Genomic DNA, 16,717 nt, shown 5'->3' with positions numbered 1-16,717 from the left:
CGGAGATACAGGGAAGGGGGCGAACGTGGGGACATTGCCCCCCCAGGGTCAAAAGTGGAGTGGGCAGATCTAATGTATATGTGTATATATATGAATTGACATCATCATCATCGTGCCCACCCCCCCCCCCCCCCCCGGACTTCCAAGTCTATCTCTGCCTATGATCCTTCTGCTTCCCTCGTACAGATTCATGTCCTATATATATGCAAGAAGAATGGTGATTTTCAGCCCCCCTCAATGTACTGCTATGGTGGGCGAGTGGTCAGTGACGGACTGACATCGCGAGGATCCAGGTTCTAATCCCACCTTCACTATACTGGTGGTCGGCTGAAATTGGTTTTCTTTGGTTCCCAAGTTCGACGGGTGAATGTGAGCCGATCTCCTAGTTGAAAAGTCTCGCCAGAGAGATTAGCAGGCTTACAATGATACAATTATTCAATCATTACACTTCACTCATAGTTGGAAAAATTGATGGCAGATGGAAGCACTACAAACAACAAGCACTACAAAGAAGCAAACTTCTCGTCAGGTTCCCTACACATACCCACACATTCCAACATGTACAATTCGTTAGAAGTTCCGCAGAGGAATATGAATGAGGTGCATGTGTTTTCTTCATGTTGGCTCCTTTGCATGAAATAGAAGCCGGGGAGAGGGGTGGGGGCTAACCAGGCTATAGACACGGGTGGAAATTTTCAGGAATGAGTTGCCAATAAAATTCGACTAGAATGGGAGAAAATGATTATTTTTAGGTTTTTACGGAATGGTATATGGGTGCTCTGCTTGAAATTTATGCTAGAAATTTTGATTTCTGCATTATATTGGGAGGGCGCTCAGCCATGGGTAACAAAATACAAGTGCTTGAGCACCCGTGGCTAATATCATTTGAAATCATTGTCAATGGTTTCATCACGATACGATTTGACAACTCCCTTTTAAAAATCACGGAATTCTCATAATTTTTCCAAGAATAATCAATCACGTTTATCGGTCATTATTGGAAATATTACATTGAATACCTCAAACACCACATACAAATATTTTATTCATAGGAAATCAACGCATAATAAACAAATCTTCCTATATTTCTGTAAAAAGTTTTTAAAAATTGAAAATGAGAGGGTTGAAATTTAATGACTTACTCATGAGAGATTTAGTCATGAAAGACTGCCGAAGACGCTAATGAGGAGATCATCTTTCCCGGGAAACTTTTCATAAAGACATTTCACAAATTTAAATAAACAAAAAAAACGAAGTAAAAAATTTTAAATATCAACAAACAGCGTCGTGTTGCCGAAAATGATTTTAAAATTTCCCATCAAAAATTAGACACCTGGTGATTTTGTTGACCATATTTTATAGGAATTCAATTTCAATCTGTAACTTTTGTTGCCATCTATCCGGAAAATGAAGAACTTCATTGATGAATTACAAACAGAAAAATAGGACCCAACTCGTTATATTTCTGAAACATAGATGGCAGCAAAATCATGAAAAATCAGGATTAATTTTTTTTTACCAACGGTTAAAGCCGTCCAGATTTCTATATGTCAACAAACATGGCAACCCACATATTGAGTTAAAGCGAGGCTCTGATATAATTTTGACGATATTGCTAATACAGGTATCATAAAGTTAATAAACTTTCCCTATAAAAGTGTCAATGTTTGAATACCGACAAGTGAAAAATAATTGAGAAACATTGAATTTATCGATGTAAATACGGACGGTCTTAACTCACTATAGTTTCTCTTGTAAGCTGTACGGCTGTAACATATAATTTCTGAGTTTGAAAAATATTTCTTCTACGGATGATGTACTGTCATCTAGTTTTTAAGGATGATACTAGATGTAAGGTTTATTGTTTTCTTTTTATAAATAACAGATGACACTAGCTGTTTTATACTCTGTTTTATTTTCACGATGAGGTTTTCACAGTCAGTCGATAGATGACACGAAAAGTGTCAATGTTAAGATATTAAAATATTATTTTAGAAATGAGCGAAAAGAAATCGGTGCAGTGCTCCATTTTTTAAAACGCATAGTTTGCTCTAAAAAAAAATAATTTTCGGGATGATTGAGAATACGGGAACGTCCAGCAGAATACGGGTCATATGGTCACATTTTGGTCAGAGTGGAGAAGGGGAAAAAAATTATTGAACAATATCGATTGGTGGATTGGCCCACTGCCCTTGTTGTCACTGGTTCACCGTTGTGTCATATATGTTTGCGATGGCCAATGAGAGAGGGCGTACAGCCACACAGCTGATCATGCAGTTTTCATTTTTTTAATTAAAGAGTTAAAATTCAAGAGCTATTCAAAGGCATTAATTAAAAAGCAATTAACGCTAATTTGAAGTTCACGCCAAGCTAAAAAGGTACGCTTCATTGTCTCTCGATACGCTTGCGTTTATCTTTATGCATGATTAAAATCTCCGCAAAGATTTCGGTCAAGTTATTGATCAGTTTTGAACTCTATACTCGACATTTTTCCTCCCCGCTTTCCTCTCATTAAATGTCCTCGCCATGTACGTGCTAATGATTTACAAAGAAAAAAAGATAGGGTATGCACGCTATTTGCGTACATTCTACCATACTAATAATGTTATGATTTCAATGAATATTATAAAGCTAGTCGTAGGCGGTGGAACCTGTGGGGGTCGAAGGCTGTCTGTGCCCCTCCAATAAATTCTGTGTGGGGGGCGGCGGCTAATGATTATTGAATATACAATGCTCCGGCCTCTCTTCCAACTGCAAGTAAATCTTTCACCTTTTATTAAAAATTTCCGTGGAGAGGGGCCACTCAACCGAGCTTTCGATCATTTTCGCCGGCAATCGTCCCCCTACAGCTGCAACTAGAGGGGTGGGGGAAAAAATCTCAACCCTTTTACCTCTCCTTCAATATCAAAAGTGGGAAGGGGGCGCTAAAATGTGTGCTTGACCCGGCAGATCAAGCATCTATTTCCAGCCCTGATTTTCAGCCCCCTCCCTCAATATTTTTGCAATGTCGGCACCTCTGGGTCTGGTGTAGTTTTGATTACCAGATCAGCAAGAACAGAATCTCCCGCTATCGAGATCATACTCCGCAGAGAGAGAGCGAGCTGCTGACCATGATCTGGTTCATAGAGATACCCCCTTCTCCCCACCCCCCAGCATCAATGGAAGATGCTGGTTTAAACAGTCAAAAACTGTTATGCATCAAAAATATGCCAGCTAGTTTAAAAATGCCCATTTTAATAATAAAATCTTTTACAGCTTCTTTTCAGCACAGACGTGCAAAATGGCACGTCTTCTACACTCAAACGAAACTTGCCTAAAATACAGGGTTCCTGGACAGGCTGGACGGGTTATCGAGAGTCTACCATACCGCAAAGACACAACTGTTTGTTTCCTTATTATAACATGCATAGTAGCATGTGCTGTGTGTAGAGACCAAGTAGTCTTCCTTAATTCAGCTATACCCTTTCACAAGGCTGTAGCTGGGGGTGGGGGGAAGACACTTAGGGGTCTGGTTTCCCCTTCCTGAAATGTGAGAAAATGAGTGAAGAGGGGGGGGGGGGTAAAGATTGCCAAATATATTGTTCTACCACTTGCTGTCCCCCCCCCCCCCCCACCAATGGAATTTCTGATTACGGGCTTGCCCTTCCAGGAATATCAGTAGAGAGACACATTATTGACTCTGTTTACCCAGATTGAAAGAAACCAGGGTTTGAATCTTTGCAGAGACAATAAACATTTTCTTCCCAAAGTTCATCTTGGCACTAATAAATATCAAGGAAGTTTATTTCTCCAATGTGCTGAAATGTGTGTTAAAGCACTGAGAAAATAACATCTACTTCTTCAATTAACTCATCATTTTTACATTATATTATGCCAAACATTATGGTGTGAAGCAGTGGTCTCTGCAATGCATGACCTGTACTTGTGGCTCTCCGAGCTCTTTGGTAATGTGTGTAGCTATAGCTTAGTGGTTTGCGTACCAATAGCTACATAAGATGTGTTTCTATATCGTATCTGCCAAGTCTTCCGTATTTTCCGGGAGGCTTCTGAATTTCTACTCCATCTCCCGGACTATATCTCCTGAATTTCAAGCATGATTGTAAAAATCCTTTCTTTTAGGGGAAAAAAGTATTCCTAAACAATTTACTCGGGGAAAAAAAGACTGTTGCTTTCATTTTTATTCCTGGAATGAAATCACAAGCACAATGCAAATTGGCACCATACTGCGTCAAATAATGAATCGTCAATAATGAATTCTTAAGTCAGCCACCTCGTTGGGCAATTTGCCTGTTGTGGCGTTGTATTTGTATTTGCAAACAGCCAACGTCGACAATTCGGCCTTTCAACATCCGAAATTGGTAAGATGACTTGTATCGGCTTTGACCATATGTCCTGTTAAATCTATGTATCCAGTCTCAGGTCCAATGGTAATTTTTTTTTATTGGCATGATTAAATTTGATAGTAGTAAATTGGTAATGACAGGTAGTTTAACCTATTGATTAGCAATGTTTGGCAACTTGGAGTGAATCAGCAATGGCTTGTACCATATCCCATTTTAAGAAAGAGGAAAATTTCTATAATATTACTTTTATTAATGAAAAATCCCAACACTGTTTTTAAAAAATCTCTTTTCCTATGTGTTTCTTATATGAAATTTGGATCTGCATGGAAAACCTCCCTAATTCTCGTTCTCCAAATTTGGCAGCTGTGCTATGGCTAATTTTTTTTTATAATGGTGGTGATTTGATTACTGTATCACAAAATATCAAATGTGATGTCAACTTGATGTGGCAGCAGTTGAAGATGCTTGGCTCAGTGGCATTCATTACATTAGAGAAAGGTGATTCTTATTTGAAAAAAATTTCACCTTGAATGTACTGGTCAGTTTGATGCATATGTTACTGACAATTTTGCAGTTTTAAAATTTTATTTTCAGAATTTTTATTTCTACCTGATTTAAATTAATAATCTTTATTTCCCTCTTTATAGCTTTCGCAACGTCAAGAATTTTACAGAAAACATGACTAAAGATATTCAGGTTGGAATTTTTATTATTTTTGTGATGCGTGCTGTGTATGTATATTAATATTGCAAAAATATATAGGCTATGAAGGGCTTATATACTGCTTACCACTTTATGTGATCACATCAGGACTCTGAATTTCTTATAACAATAATCGATAACTATTGCAAAAAAAAAACCCTGTAGCATTTTTGATGACTATACATGCGTTCTGGTGCAAACAAACAAGACAACTTCGTTATTTTTCATTACTGGTTGTAAAATGTTTGATCATACTGCTGCTGCATTGCACTGACTCTTTTTTTGTCACATTGCTCTGAAACAGGATTTATCCTCCCTGAAAAAAAAAAGCAGAGATCATTTTTTTCCCCCATTCATCCAATTTTTTTTTAAAGTACTGTAAGTTACATTCCATAGATCTCTTGAGAAAATTCTTTCGAACAAAAAATGTTGATCTGGTTATATAATATAATAAGATAAAAAATAAAAATATAAAAGAAACTGATCAACAGGGAATGGATTTTTTTTTCAATCTATGATTTGCTGTTACTGTCTAAAAGTGACTGGTTTTTTTTGAGTTGGCCCGCCGGGCCTCACAAAAATGAGATCTGGTTGAAATTTTTGAGAATTTGCCTGGTAGGTCCTCAGAGAAATTCCTTGGCCCGGAGCCCATTATGTTCTTAAGATCGCTTTTAGAAAGCCATCATAAAAATCAATTTTTTCCACATGGAACAGGGATCATAGGAGGTATTATGGCCTGATTAGGCCACAGTGAACTGAGTATGGAAATTATTGTTAACTAGGAAGGATGATACACCTTTTCATCTCCTACATGGTCTTCCTAGTTGATGACAATTTATGGGGGGGGGGGGAGGGAAATAAGTCAGAAAAAGTCTTGGGCAGGGTGCACACTGGACTGATATGACAAGGGAAACAAATGTGATGCATAATGAAACAAACATGGATTGGTTGAAAACATGAAATTAACACCAGTTTTATGTCATTAACCAATGTGTGTCAATTTTATTACGCTTTACAGTCGTTGTGGTGCAGTATGCACTCTGCCTTAGCTCAAAATGCACAAAAAATGAAAAAAAGTTAAACTGAAATCCTCAAGAAAATTTTCCCATGTTATTATGTAGGTCTCTTCCATACTTTATGAAAGTGATAACATTACCCAAATGATAGAATTATCTGTTATTCCAATAACTGGTATCTACATGCTGCCATGTATGAGTATTTATATTTCTATGACATGAAATATATTCATGTCATATATATAGCCATCCGGTGACTCGTCGTCCATGAGCTATCGGCTGATTGGTTCACCGTCCATCGCACGGTTCTGTTCGGCACATATATACGCTCTAGCGAAGGAAAATCTCTACCTCCTCTGTAGCTTAATGATTAGAGCACTCGTCCGGCAATCGAGGGACCTGGGTTCGACTCCCGGTAGAGGCAGAGATGAGTTTTTCCTTCCTTAAAAAATTAATATCTCAAATAATAAATATCTTCACAACATCCAGTCTTCCGTATATCTTGTATTATTTATATTTCTAACTGAAATCAACATCATTTCCAAAGTCTTCATACTTGAACCTTAAATTGCAACAAAATAAGTTGCGTATTTCTTACAATAGAGCTTATTGAAAAACAATGCAAAGCTTTTTGCTTTGTGAGGCTTGAGGCAGAATGTTGTAAACCCCTTTCCTTCTATTAACAAATTTTCTATTTTTAATTGTTTCTTTTTCCTGCACTTTAACATGTCATCTGCGCATAATGTCATGGCCACCTATTCTAATGCTGGGTATGCCCAGATGACTACTACTTTAATATGCATCAACTCCGGATTATCATTTTTACTGATCTAGTTGGGTTGGAAATGAAAGCATCTATTGATGATAGCCTCAGGTTAATTAGAGGCCCCAATACAAAATATAATGAAATCTGCGACGTACGTTGCAGAACAATCTGAAAGAATTTTAAGGAGCACTGTTATGTAGAAAACATTATTATGGAAACTTTTACTGCAGAGCACTTCCAGTCAGTCAAGGGCTCATTGCAGAGCAATGCAAAACATTCTGCTTTGGGAAATAGGGAAGATATTTTTTTCTATGTTCTTCCCTAGGATTGATGCCCGGGATGATGAGCACCTTAAAATAAGAGCAATACTCACCAGGTCTCTGTTGTAATTTCCTCACCTTACTTTTCATTTTGTTAATATACCACTTCTGCAGCTGGCTGTAAATCACTAGAGAATCCGCTGGAGGATTGGTCACTGGAGTCTGAGCCTGTGAAGTGTGGGTCCACCTTTAGGAATTTTTTGTTGTGAAATTAGGAGCGGCTCATAAGGCAATTATATAACTTTGCAAGAAAAATTCATTTTTGTCCTAAGCTAAGGGCTAGCTAGTAAAGGCTAAATGACCATCCTTATCAAAAAAAGGATCAAATACATCCCAGACATAATTTTTCACTCGATTTTAATATTGCTTCATATTCTTCATCGTAAAAATTTGTTTCATGAAAAGACTCAACCTTTACCTTCAAGCTTCTTATAGTTTTTTTGATTTATTAGGATTTCAAAACTTTTTGGGGATATAACAGACCCATTTCAGAAAGGTGCAGCTGCATTTTTTCACCTGCCTAAGTCTGGCCTTGATTATTTGATATCAACTTTAAAGTATTTGTAAATGCAAATACATATTTACTCCTGAAGTTTTTTTGTCTAAATAAATATGTATTATTGATATTATATTTTTTATATTTCTTTTTTACACATGTACATAGGCAAAAGTTCTGTATGACTTCCAAGCTCAACCTGATTCAGGTGAATTGACAGTATGGGCAAATGAAATCGTGACAGTTATCAGACAAGTACTTGCAAATTTTCTATAATATTTTAACTATTTGATACTATTTTTGCAAAAATTTCATTTTTTTTTCATTTTATTTAAAGTTGAGATGTTATTTAATTTCCATCTCTCCTGATTCCAGGATATAGCTGATGGCTGGTGGGAAGGTACAAATAGCAGAGGTGAATCTGGTCTGTTTCCTGCTGCATATGTTGAGGTGTGTTGATTAAAATTTCATTCTTTCAATTGAATCAATGCCTTGAAGAACCAAACTCTTCTTCCCCCCCCCCCCCCCCGATGTATTTTACATACAGTTGCATTTCAAAATTTTAAATCTGTGCATAAATAATGAGCATTATCCATCTTTATTTAATATTGTGTAATGTTCACACCTATCATTATAAATTACAATGTTGATATATCTTTTTTCCCAATTAGGTTATCGAGAGTTCTGGATCAGACCAGCAATATAGTAACCACATGCATTCGTCCCAGTACTCTGCTGATGATATTCAAGTCACAGGTTCACGTGATGAGTCTGATGCCATTCATGATTGGGAGGATGAATGGGATGATGATTGCGCTTCTGGACAAAAAGTAAGGAAAAATGCCAGAATTTTATTTAAAAAATTGGAACTAGTAAAATTCATCTGAGCAAATTTAGTTTGGTTTCTTCGAGCAATGCAATGTATTAGACCAACAAGATTACAGTGCATTATTTTGCTTCACTTTAAGGCTGGACAAATCCCAGGTGTCACGTCACCATGCCAATTAAAAAATTAGTATTGGCACCCAAAAGTTTCTTTGTGTAGTTACCAAATTGCAGGCTGGGACCAGCACAAAGTGTTTGAAATTTATAGCAGCCTATCTGCCAACATGAGAATCACTATACCCTGAAAAAGTCAAAAGACTTATTACTTTAGACTTTTTTTTTCAGTTGAAATTTTTTTTTGCCACCTAAAAATTTTTCTTTCTGGTGCCCAGAATTTTTTTTGAGATTTGTCCAGCCTTGCTTTACATTTTACTCTGTGAGCAATGTTAATCTCTTTTTTTTATCCTCCCCTGATATTTTGCTGCAATCTTTGCACCATCTCAAGTCCAACCCTTTATGATAAAGTAACAGGTTTGTAAAGTACAGTGTAACCTTGATATATCAGTACTCTATAGATCAAGAAAAATTATCATTGTAGAGGGGTTATCGTTATCTCGAGAGTTTTCATCAATATCATCATTGTCATCAGTCGCCACCAAATTTATGCTGCTGTTTGCATCTCCTCTGCATTGGCATTCTTTGTTACAAGAAACCCAATATAATATATTTATATGTATTTATTCACAACAAAAAAATTATAATTGATTAGTTTATTACTAAAATTCAAATAGTGGTTTCATACTGTAAAATGATTTACCCCACAATACTTTTGTATACTACACAAATTCTAGCTTCACATGAAATTCATTGCATAGCGGCCAAGTCTCGGATTTTCCAAGAGTCTCCTGAATTTTGGCCGTGATTGTAAAAAATACCTAATTTTAAGGAAAAATTATTTCCAAAGAATTTACTTGAAAGAAAGACATGTTTTTGTTTTTAATCCTCCGAAATGATGTCGCAAGTGTAATGTAAATTGTCACCATTGCGTCAAATAACAAAGAAAGTACTTCATTTTCGGGGTGAAAAAAAAACAAAATTCCCCAAACAGCCAGCGTCAATTCCATGTGACATCCAAAATTGGCGAGATGATTTGTATTTGCTTTGGTCATATGTCCCATTGAGTCTGTATGTCCCATTTCGAACTGATGGCAATTTTTTTGTTGGCTTGATTTGATTAGAAAGTAGTAAAGATAGGTAATTTAACTTACTGATTGGCAATGATTAGTGCCTTAGTGCCTTGGGTGATGTTTTTTGCACGATGTCATGTTTTTGTTCATGGGGAAAATCGCTACATTATTTTTCAAAAAATCCCTTTTACATTAATTTTTATATGGAATTTAGATCTGTGTAAAAACTTCCCTAATTCTAATTCTTAATTCTAAGTTGGTAGTTATGTCATTTACACTTTCAGAGGGTAGATAGTGTAAAATACTGATTTTTTTTTTCTAAATACTCTTTATCCTCTTCACACCTGAGCGGAAACTGACTATTAAAAAAATGTTTTTGATTGATGTGTGTTTATTCTATGTCAAAGTGCCCCTTACAAAGAAAAAAAATCTAATTATTCTGGAATATTGCTTAACATTTAATCAATATAACAGTGAAATCGTGCTTAATGGTCACCCCTCTTTTATGGCCAAAAAAATATTTGTGCTTTTTTTTTTAACTTATATAACACAAACCTCTCTTTCATGGACAATTTTTTTTTGTCTTGCCGGTGTTCCCATGAGAGGCATTTTACTGTATTTAAAATGACAGAAGCAAATTTAAATTCATTTCTGCAAAAATCTTCCTTGAAATTATTTTTTTTTAAATCTCCTGATGTTTTCATGTGTCACTAATAGTTTGAAATTGTTATTTTCCTCACCTTATGCTTAAAAAAAGTTTTTACTATAGTTATTGAACTGTTACAGAGCTCAGGAAAAGATGGTCAGCCTTCTGGTGGTAGTGGCAGTGGTGGCATGCTGTCAGTGCCTACTATGGAGAAAAAAAGCAGCAGCACAGGGGATTTAAGTTCTATTGCCAGCGGAGACCCTTCAAGCAAGTTAGCTGTGAAGAAAAGCTTCAACAGGTCAGTTTATCAACATCCCATAAATCATTCTGTTCAATTATAAAGTTTAATGTCACCTTAATAATGGCAACTCATCTGGTGTAAATTAGTTTACACAATCTAAATTGATAACAGTTGTGGAAACTTTGGTGTGTTGATTCTCAAAATTTATATATTCTGTAAATGGCTATACTGTGGTAAGAAAACCACAACATTACCATTGACAGAACTTAATAGCCATTAACATTTTGTAGCTTTGATCAAAAGATTTCTAGCATTTGTATCTTTTCTCTTTCATCTCAGTAGACATGAAATTTAAAAAAAAAAACATTTTAATTTTAATGTTATTTTTAAAATTTTATTTATACAGATTTTCTGCTTTTGTGAAATCTGGTGGCGAAACATTTATTTTGGGCCAGACTAATGCCAATGTTTCACCTGATGATTATGTGGAGATATATGTAAGTATTTAGATTCATTAAAATTTTTTTTTCAATGTTGGAATTTTCTAAGAACATTTATCTCATCAAAATCATTTAGATCAAATGAGATACAGTTGAACCCCATTATAGCAACCCTAATGTCGTGACAAGCCTGTTTAGCGCCAGAAATTTTCACTGAACAAATTTTCCATATATAGGGCTTGGGCAGGTAACTTTGTGATTCGATATAACACCAAACTCGTTACTGCATCAGAACTCTGCTAAACAAATGATGGCACTATATAGAGTAAGTTTAAATTAATCTCAATCCATCATTTCAATTTGCAGTATTTTCATCATCTGTATCTGGGGAACATTTTATGTGAAAGTCATAAGGTTATTTTATATTAAATCATATTACTAAATTTTTATTATTTTAATGTTATCAAGGAGGAAACTTTGTGGATATTATTGCATTGGCAAACTTTTGATAATATCTAGAAAGTATTTTCCTTGATGTGTTTTAGGCTAAGAAAAGCCATCTCTTTATTTTTTAATATATAAAATTATCATTTTATTTTTGCTTATAAAATATTTTACATAGATCTCTATCCAAGTTATTGAGACAAGCCTGCATTGGTAAATCAAAATTCTATGATAATCAAATATACATTAAATTAAAGGTCCAGTATCATCTACACTAGTTGTAATTAAATATGCACACAGGAATATAGAACATTTGTATTGCATGTTTCGTACAATCAATTTGGTTATCCTCTGGTTTGCAGATATATAATTTTGCATTTGCAAAGTCTGTTTGCCTCTCTTCATTAACAGAATTTTCATTGGTGGGAGAATTTCAGACTTCTGAAATAAATTTTCACTGATGAAACAAAAATTTTGTTAACAGAGTTCTAGATAAATGATGGATTTGGATAAGTGGGGATATACTGCATAGTTATTTAAAATCAAAACCCATTATAATAAACTTCAAGGGGCCGAAAGGTTCTGGTTTGCTACATATGATCTAATGAGAGAACATTCTATGGGTCAAGAACAAAAAAAAAATTGTCATAAATTGGATTTGTTGTAGCAAAGTTTCACTGTACAGTCAGACCTCGGTCTAACATCACCCCTGGGGACTGAATAAAAATGACTTAATAAGCAGGGTGACTAAATAAGGAGTAATCCCAATTCACTAATATGCTGGGAAGAATCAATAAAAAGTGATGTTATTGACCAGACAGTGTTAAAAGTGATGGTTATACCGAAGTCGTACTGTATTTTATTTATCAGTAAGCAAAACACGAAATGTACCTGAGAACTTTGAAGTTTTTGGTTGACATTTATTTTTATAACTTTTTGTTCATTTTTGTCCAATTTTGTGAGAATGGCCCATAATTATTAATTCCGTATAGCCAATTTGGTTATCCTTGCTTTGCAGGTGAATCATTTTTTGTTGCTCATTTTGCATTTGCTGTCTCTTTTCCTTCATTCACATTTTCATTGGAGAAGAATTCAGACTCAAAATTTGTTAACAGAGAATACACAGGGATCAGTTAATCAAGGATCTACTGTATAGTTATGATCAAAAACAAACGTCAGGGGAACCGAAAAATTGTTTATTATATATATCTGATTGAATAAGGAAACATCCTATGAGCCAAGAACAAAAAAAGGGTTTTCGTTTTAAATTAGATTCACTGGAGCAGAGTTTTACTGTACTTTATTTATAGTATTTATGGTTTATAGCCTATTGCTGAAGTGTGCTGCTGCTATGGTGGTCGAGTGGTCACAGTGACGGACTAGTATCGTGAGGACTCAGGTTCGAACCCCACCATTGCCACAGTGGTGGTTGGCTGAAGTTGGTTTTCTGTGGTTCCCAACTTTAAGGCATGAATGCGAGCCAATCTCCCCTTTAAAAAGTCTTGCCACAGAGAGCAACAAGCCTACAAACAGTACAGATATTCAATTATTACACTTCACTTCTGAAATATAGATAGCAACACTAGATACGCACTCAGACTCTTCGATACACATAGTAACACTTCCGGCACAGCTTATTAGGTAGTAAATCGTCCATGGCGGTACACCGGAGTTGTCCTTGGTTTGAAGGAAAGAAAAAAAGAGAAGCGCTGATTGTTGATGTGTCTCACTGAAAAGTTGGTGCGTTATTCACCAACTTTGACATGCGAGTGTTTAGATATATTCAAATTATATGCAGATAATTTTATGATGAAAATGATTCTATTCATAAATTCCTGAAATTTGTTTTATACTTTTGTTGAAGAAAAATATTTACAAACTTTTATATATCACTTCTTCTTCTATAATATTCTAGGAGGATGATGAGGAAATCAGGTGGGCTTCTGTCGACATCCCTTACACTTGCACAGTTTCCAAACCTAAGAAAGAGAGCAAATTAAGAGGCTTGAAAAGCTACATTGCATATCAACTCACACCATCTGTATGTATTTTTATTATATTATCACTATGATATAGATATAATTTTTATAAATTGATTTTATTTCAGAAAGAATTATTTTCAAATTCTGTATATTATGTTCAGGCTTTTACCCTCCAATGAAAACTTGTGAATCATCTGCAACTTGAATCTAAAAAAAAAATGAAAAATACAATGTCTTTTGCTCATTTTTTACTGCTAATAGTTTTGTAAAAATGTTTCCAAAACACTCAAAAGATAATTATTTTTATCAACTTGTCTTTTTCTTGAGAAATCTTGTTTGTTTGTTAGAAAAGTCATAAGAAAAACTTACAATCATCAGGTTTATTCATCTTTTTACTTCATTATATGCTATCACAATGAAGTGGACTTAAAAATATGAAATATTGGTACAATTGAAATAACTACATGACAAATAATTTACATGCGTATTAGAAAGACCCATTCAAATTGCTGTGTAAGAATTTCACCATGCATTCAAATTGCATGGTGAAATTTGTCTTTTTTTTTTTTATAGTGAAATAGCCTTTAGTTTTGAAATATTCTAATTTAACCTATATACTTAATCACTGCATCACCTGTGGAAGACACTAAACAGTAGTTGAATAAAAGTCCACCTAGTTAAATAAAATGCTTCAAAATGGCCTCCAGGACTGAGGAGTGTAATACCATAGGGGAATTATGATAAATTTTAGAGTAACTGATTTAAATTTCATGAACACTTTATAAATAATTCCCAAAACACGTCCAGTCCTTTAATATACTACTCATTCACATTTCTTTTTTCAAATCCAGGATATCCTGTAATTTGAAATTCCTCTGAATGCAAGTCTTTATTTTGCTTAAAATTAATGAACATTTATATTGAAAATTGAGTAACATTGCTCAACCATTTCAGTTCAGCAACATAGAAGTGAGTAGAAGATTCAAGCATTTTGATTGGCTACATGAACGGTTGGAAACAAAATATACTCTCATACCCATTCCACCACTTCCTGGAAAACAGTATTCTGGTAAGTTCCAATTTAAGTACATGGGTGTGTAAATATGCACCTTAGTTTGCTGTGCATAATTCGTGTATTTCATGTTGTAAAAACATCTGAATTTCTTGATGGAGATTATATAATTTGCTGCATATTATCTCTACAGCTTCCCTCCCCCCCCCCAAAATGTTTGAAATAGAAAACTGTTTTAAAATTTTTGTGAAAAATAATTTTTTCAAAAATATGCACAAAACATAACTCCTTGCATTCCTTAAGATTTTGTTATTGATAAATGAAATTTGCACATGGGGATTATATGCAGGAAACTACAGTATGCTTTGATATACTCTTTGATTTTAAAGGGTATTGGTAAAATAGTTTGGAAATACAGTGAAACCTCACTACAAAGATACTTGATACAGTCAGTGTCGACACTCCCATTATAACAACCGTTACGACAGTTCCCGAATTTTTTCATATTTCTGCCATGTTATGTTTTATCAAATGTAATGACTGGTAAATATCATTCAATATTAAAATTATTCATTCAACATAGCTGTCCTAAATAAATGGAGCTCTATACTTTTACCATACTCCCACGCATTAGCCAGCATACCAGGAAACATCAAAGGAGAGCAGCATGCTGGAAAATTTGAATCACAAATTCTGGATAATTCTTAAATATCTTTATTATAAAATTCTATTGAATTAGCTGAATGCATACCATGATCCTTATTAAATCTCGGCTATAAATGAACCAGAACCCAACATTCAAAAATCTGGTGTCCCTCCAGTTTGTCGTCATGCCGGCCAATTTGGTGGGATCTTAAATTGAAAGTTTTGGCTGAAGTTGATTAGAAATTGATGTCGAAAGCCAAAATAGCAGAATCATTGAATATTCCAGAGTTCTTTGTTCACCATAATTAAAAATTGATTCCACTATGAAAGCAGAAGAGTTGGGGGTTTGTTTCTTCACATAGTTGATCACAAGAAGGGGAATTCCAGTAGTTGGAAAATGTGAAGCTAAATTTTATGATTTTTTTTAATTGAGGTGCGAATGTGAGCCAATCTCCGCATTAAAATGTCTCGCGACAGAGAGCAACAAGCCTGCAACGATAAATTATTCAATTATTACACTTCACTCATAGTTAGAAAAACTGGTGGCAGATGGCAGCACTACACATAACAAGCATTACACAGAAACAAACGTTGCGTCAGGTTTCACTACATGTACACACACATTCTCGCATGTGCCAATTTGTTAGAGGTTCTGCAGAGGAATATGGACGAGGTGCATGTGTGGTTTAGTAGTAGTGGATGCGATCACCCCTCTTTTACAGCCAAATAATAATTTAGCCTTGTATAATAAATGTATGCATTTCAAACCCCTGAGTAAAGGTCACCCCTCTTTTACGGATAAATTTTTTTGTCCCATTCGTGTTCAGAAAAGAGAGGTTTTACTGTATATAGTGTATTTTCCCCCTTTTTTTTGTCATTAGCAGGAAAAATATTGATGTCATCTTCAACTCACTGTACTGGTAAAACTTGAATAGCGTCTTTCTGGCACTGAGTGTTACTGCCAAACAATAGTACTCAAATACACTCGAGAATACCAATGAAAAGATTTCAATAAAAATAAATAGAAATGTATAAACTTTTTAGGGAAGTGTGTGTGTGTGTGCAGTGATACTTCGAATCATATTCGTTAGCTGAAATCTTTGAGCTGAAACAATTTTTTAAAGATTTCTATACAAAATCATTTGATTTGTTCTAGGAAGTGTCCATTCAAAGTAACTTTTATTAAATACTAAGAAGTAGTGTCAAAAAGACAAATACTGGCCGAAAGCTGATAAACAATTTACCATTGGATTGGTTCAGAATTTTTATCAAAGAAAAGGGTCCAAAATAATGTTTCTTTTGACTTTTTATTGGGCATAGTGACCCCCCCCCCCCCTTCATATGTTGGCAGATATGCTGCTATAAATTTCAAAAATTTTTGTGCTGCTCTCAGCCTGCTATTTAGTAACTACACAAAGAAAATTTTAGGCACTAAATACCAATTTTTTAGTTGCCATGGTGACCTGGCACTTGTCCATTTGTGGTAATGTATATCATTCCTGTTAATTTTAATGTATTTTCTCGAAGCTTAATTATTCATTTTACATGAAATGGTTCAAAATTTTTCTTAAAGAAAGAAAAGTGTATCCAGAAAGAAATTGCATGGTGAAAGTTAATTAATCTGGCTGAAGTAACAGTTACTCATTTGATTC

The 16,717-nt window shown here is 34.8% G+C and overlaps 2 protein-coding genes and 1 pseudogene across 2 annotated transcripts in view; 2 read left to right on the top strand and 1 right to left on the bottom strand.

Annotated features, from left to right (window-relative positions):
• The window catches only part of LOC149070052 (recombining binding protein suppressor of hairless-like), a 150,126-nt gene extending 148,842 nt beyond the window's left edge, over positions 1-1,284 (bottom strand). Inside the window, exon 1 of the mRNA XM_089249377.1 lies at positions 1,143-1,284. The gene's annotated coding sequence lies outside the window, so the exon portion shown is untranslated. The remainder of the gene's footprint in view (positions 1-1,142) is intronic.
• Positions 1,285-2,185: 901 nt separating this feature from the next.
• LOC149070050 (sorting nexin-33-like) overlaps positions 2,186-16,717 on the top strand; it is a 30,065-nt gene continuing 15,533 nt past the window's right edge. The window contains exons 1-9 of the mRNA XM_089250196.1: positions 2,186-2,378; positions 4,991-5,039; positions 7,812-7,898; positions 8,019-8,093; positions 8,315-8,473; positions 10,442-10,599; positions 10,949-11,039; positions 13,342-13,467; positions 14,363-14,477. Coding sequence (XP_089106322.1) covers positions 5,022-5,039; positions 7,812-7,898; positions 8,019-8,093; positions 8,315-8,473; positions 10,442-10,599; positions 10,949-11,039; positions 13,342-13,467; positions 14,363-14,477 — 829 coding nt within the window. The 5' untranslated portion in view covers positions 2,186-2,378; positions 4,991-5,021. The remainder of the gene's footprint in view (positions 2,379-4,990; positions 5,040-7,811; positions 7,899-8,018; positions 8,094-8,314; positions 8,474-10,441; positions 10,600-10,948; positions 11,040-13,341; positions 13,468-14,362; positions 14,478-16,717) is intronic.
• On the top strand, positions 2,731-2,852 carry LOC149070051 (U5 spliceosomal RNA; annotated as a pseudogene).

This window comes from Pholcus phalangioides, unplaced genomic scaffold (assembly GCF_987345545.1).
Source record: "Pholcus phalangioides strain wild (caught in Gottingen) unplaced genomic scaffold, Ppha-v1.0 ptg000022l_1, whole genome shotgun sequence".
NCBI classification, from domain to species: Eukaryota; Metazoa; Arthropoda; class Arachnida; order Araneae; family Pholcidae; genus Pholcus; species Pholcus phalangioides.
The sequence above is the reverse complement of the archived record's forward strand: the minus strand, read 5'-3'. Positions and strand labels throughout refer to the sequence as shown.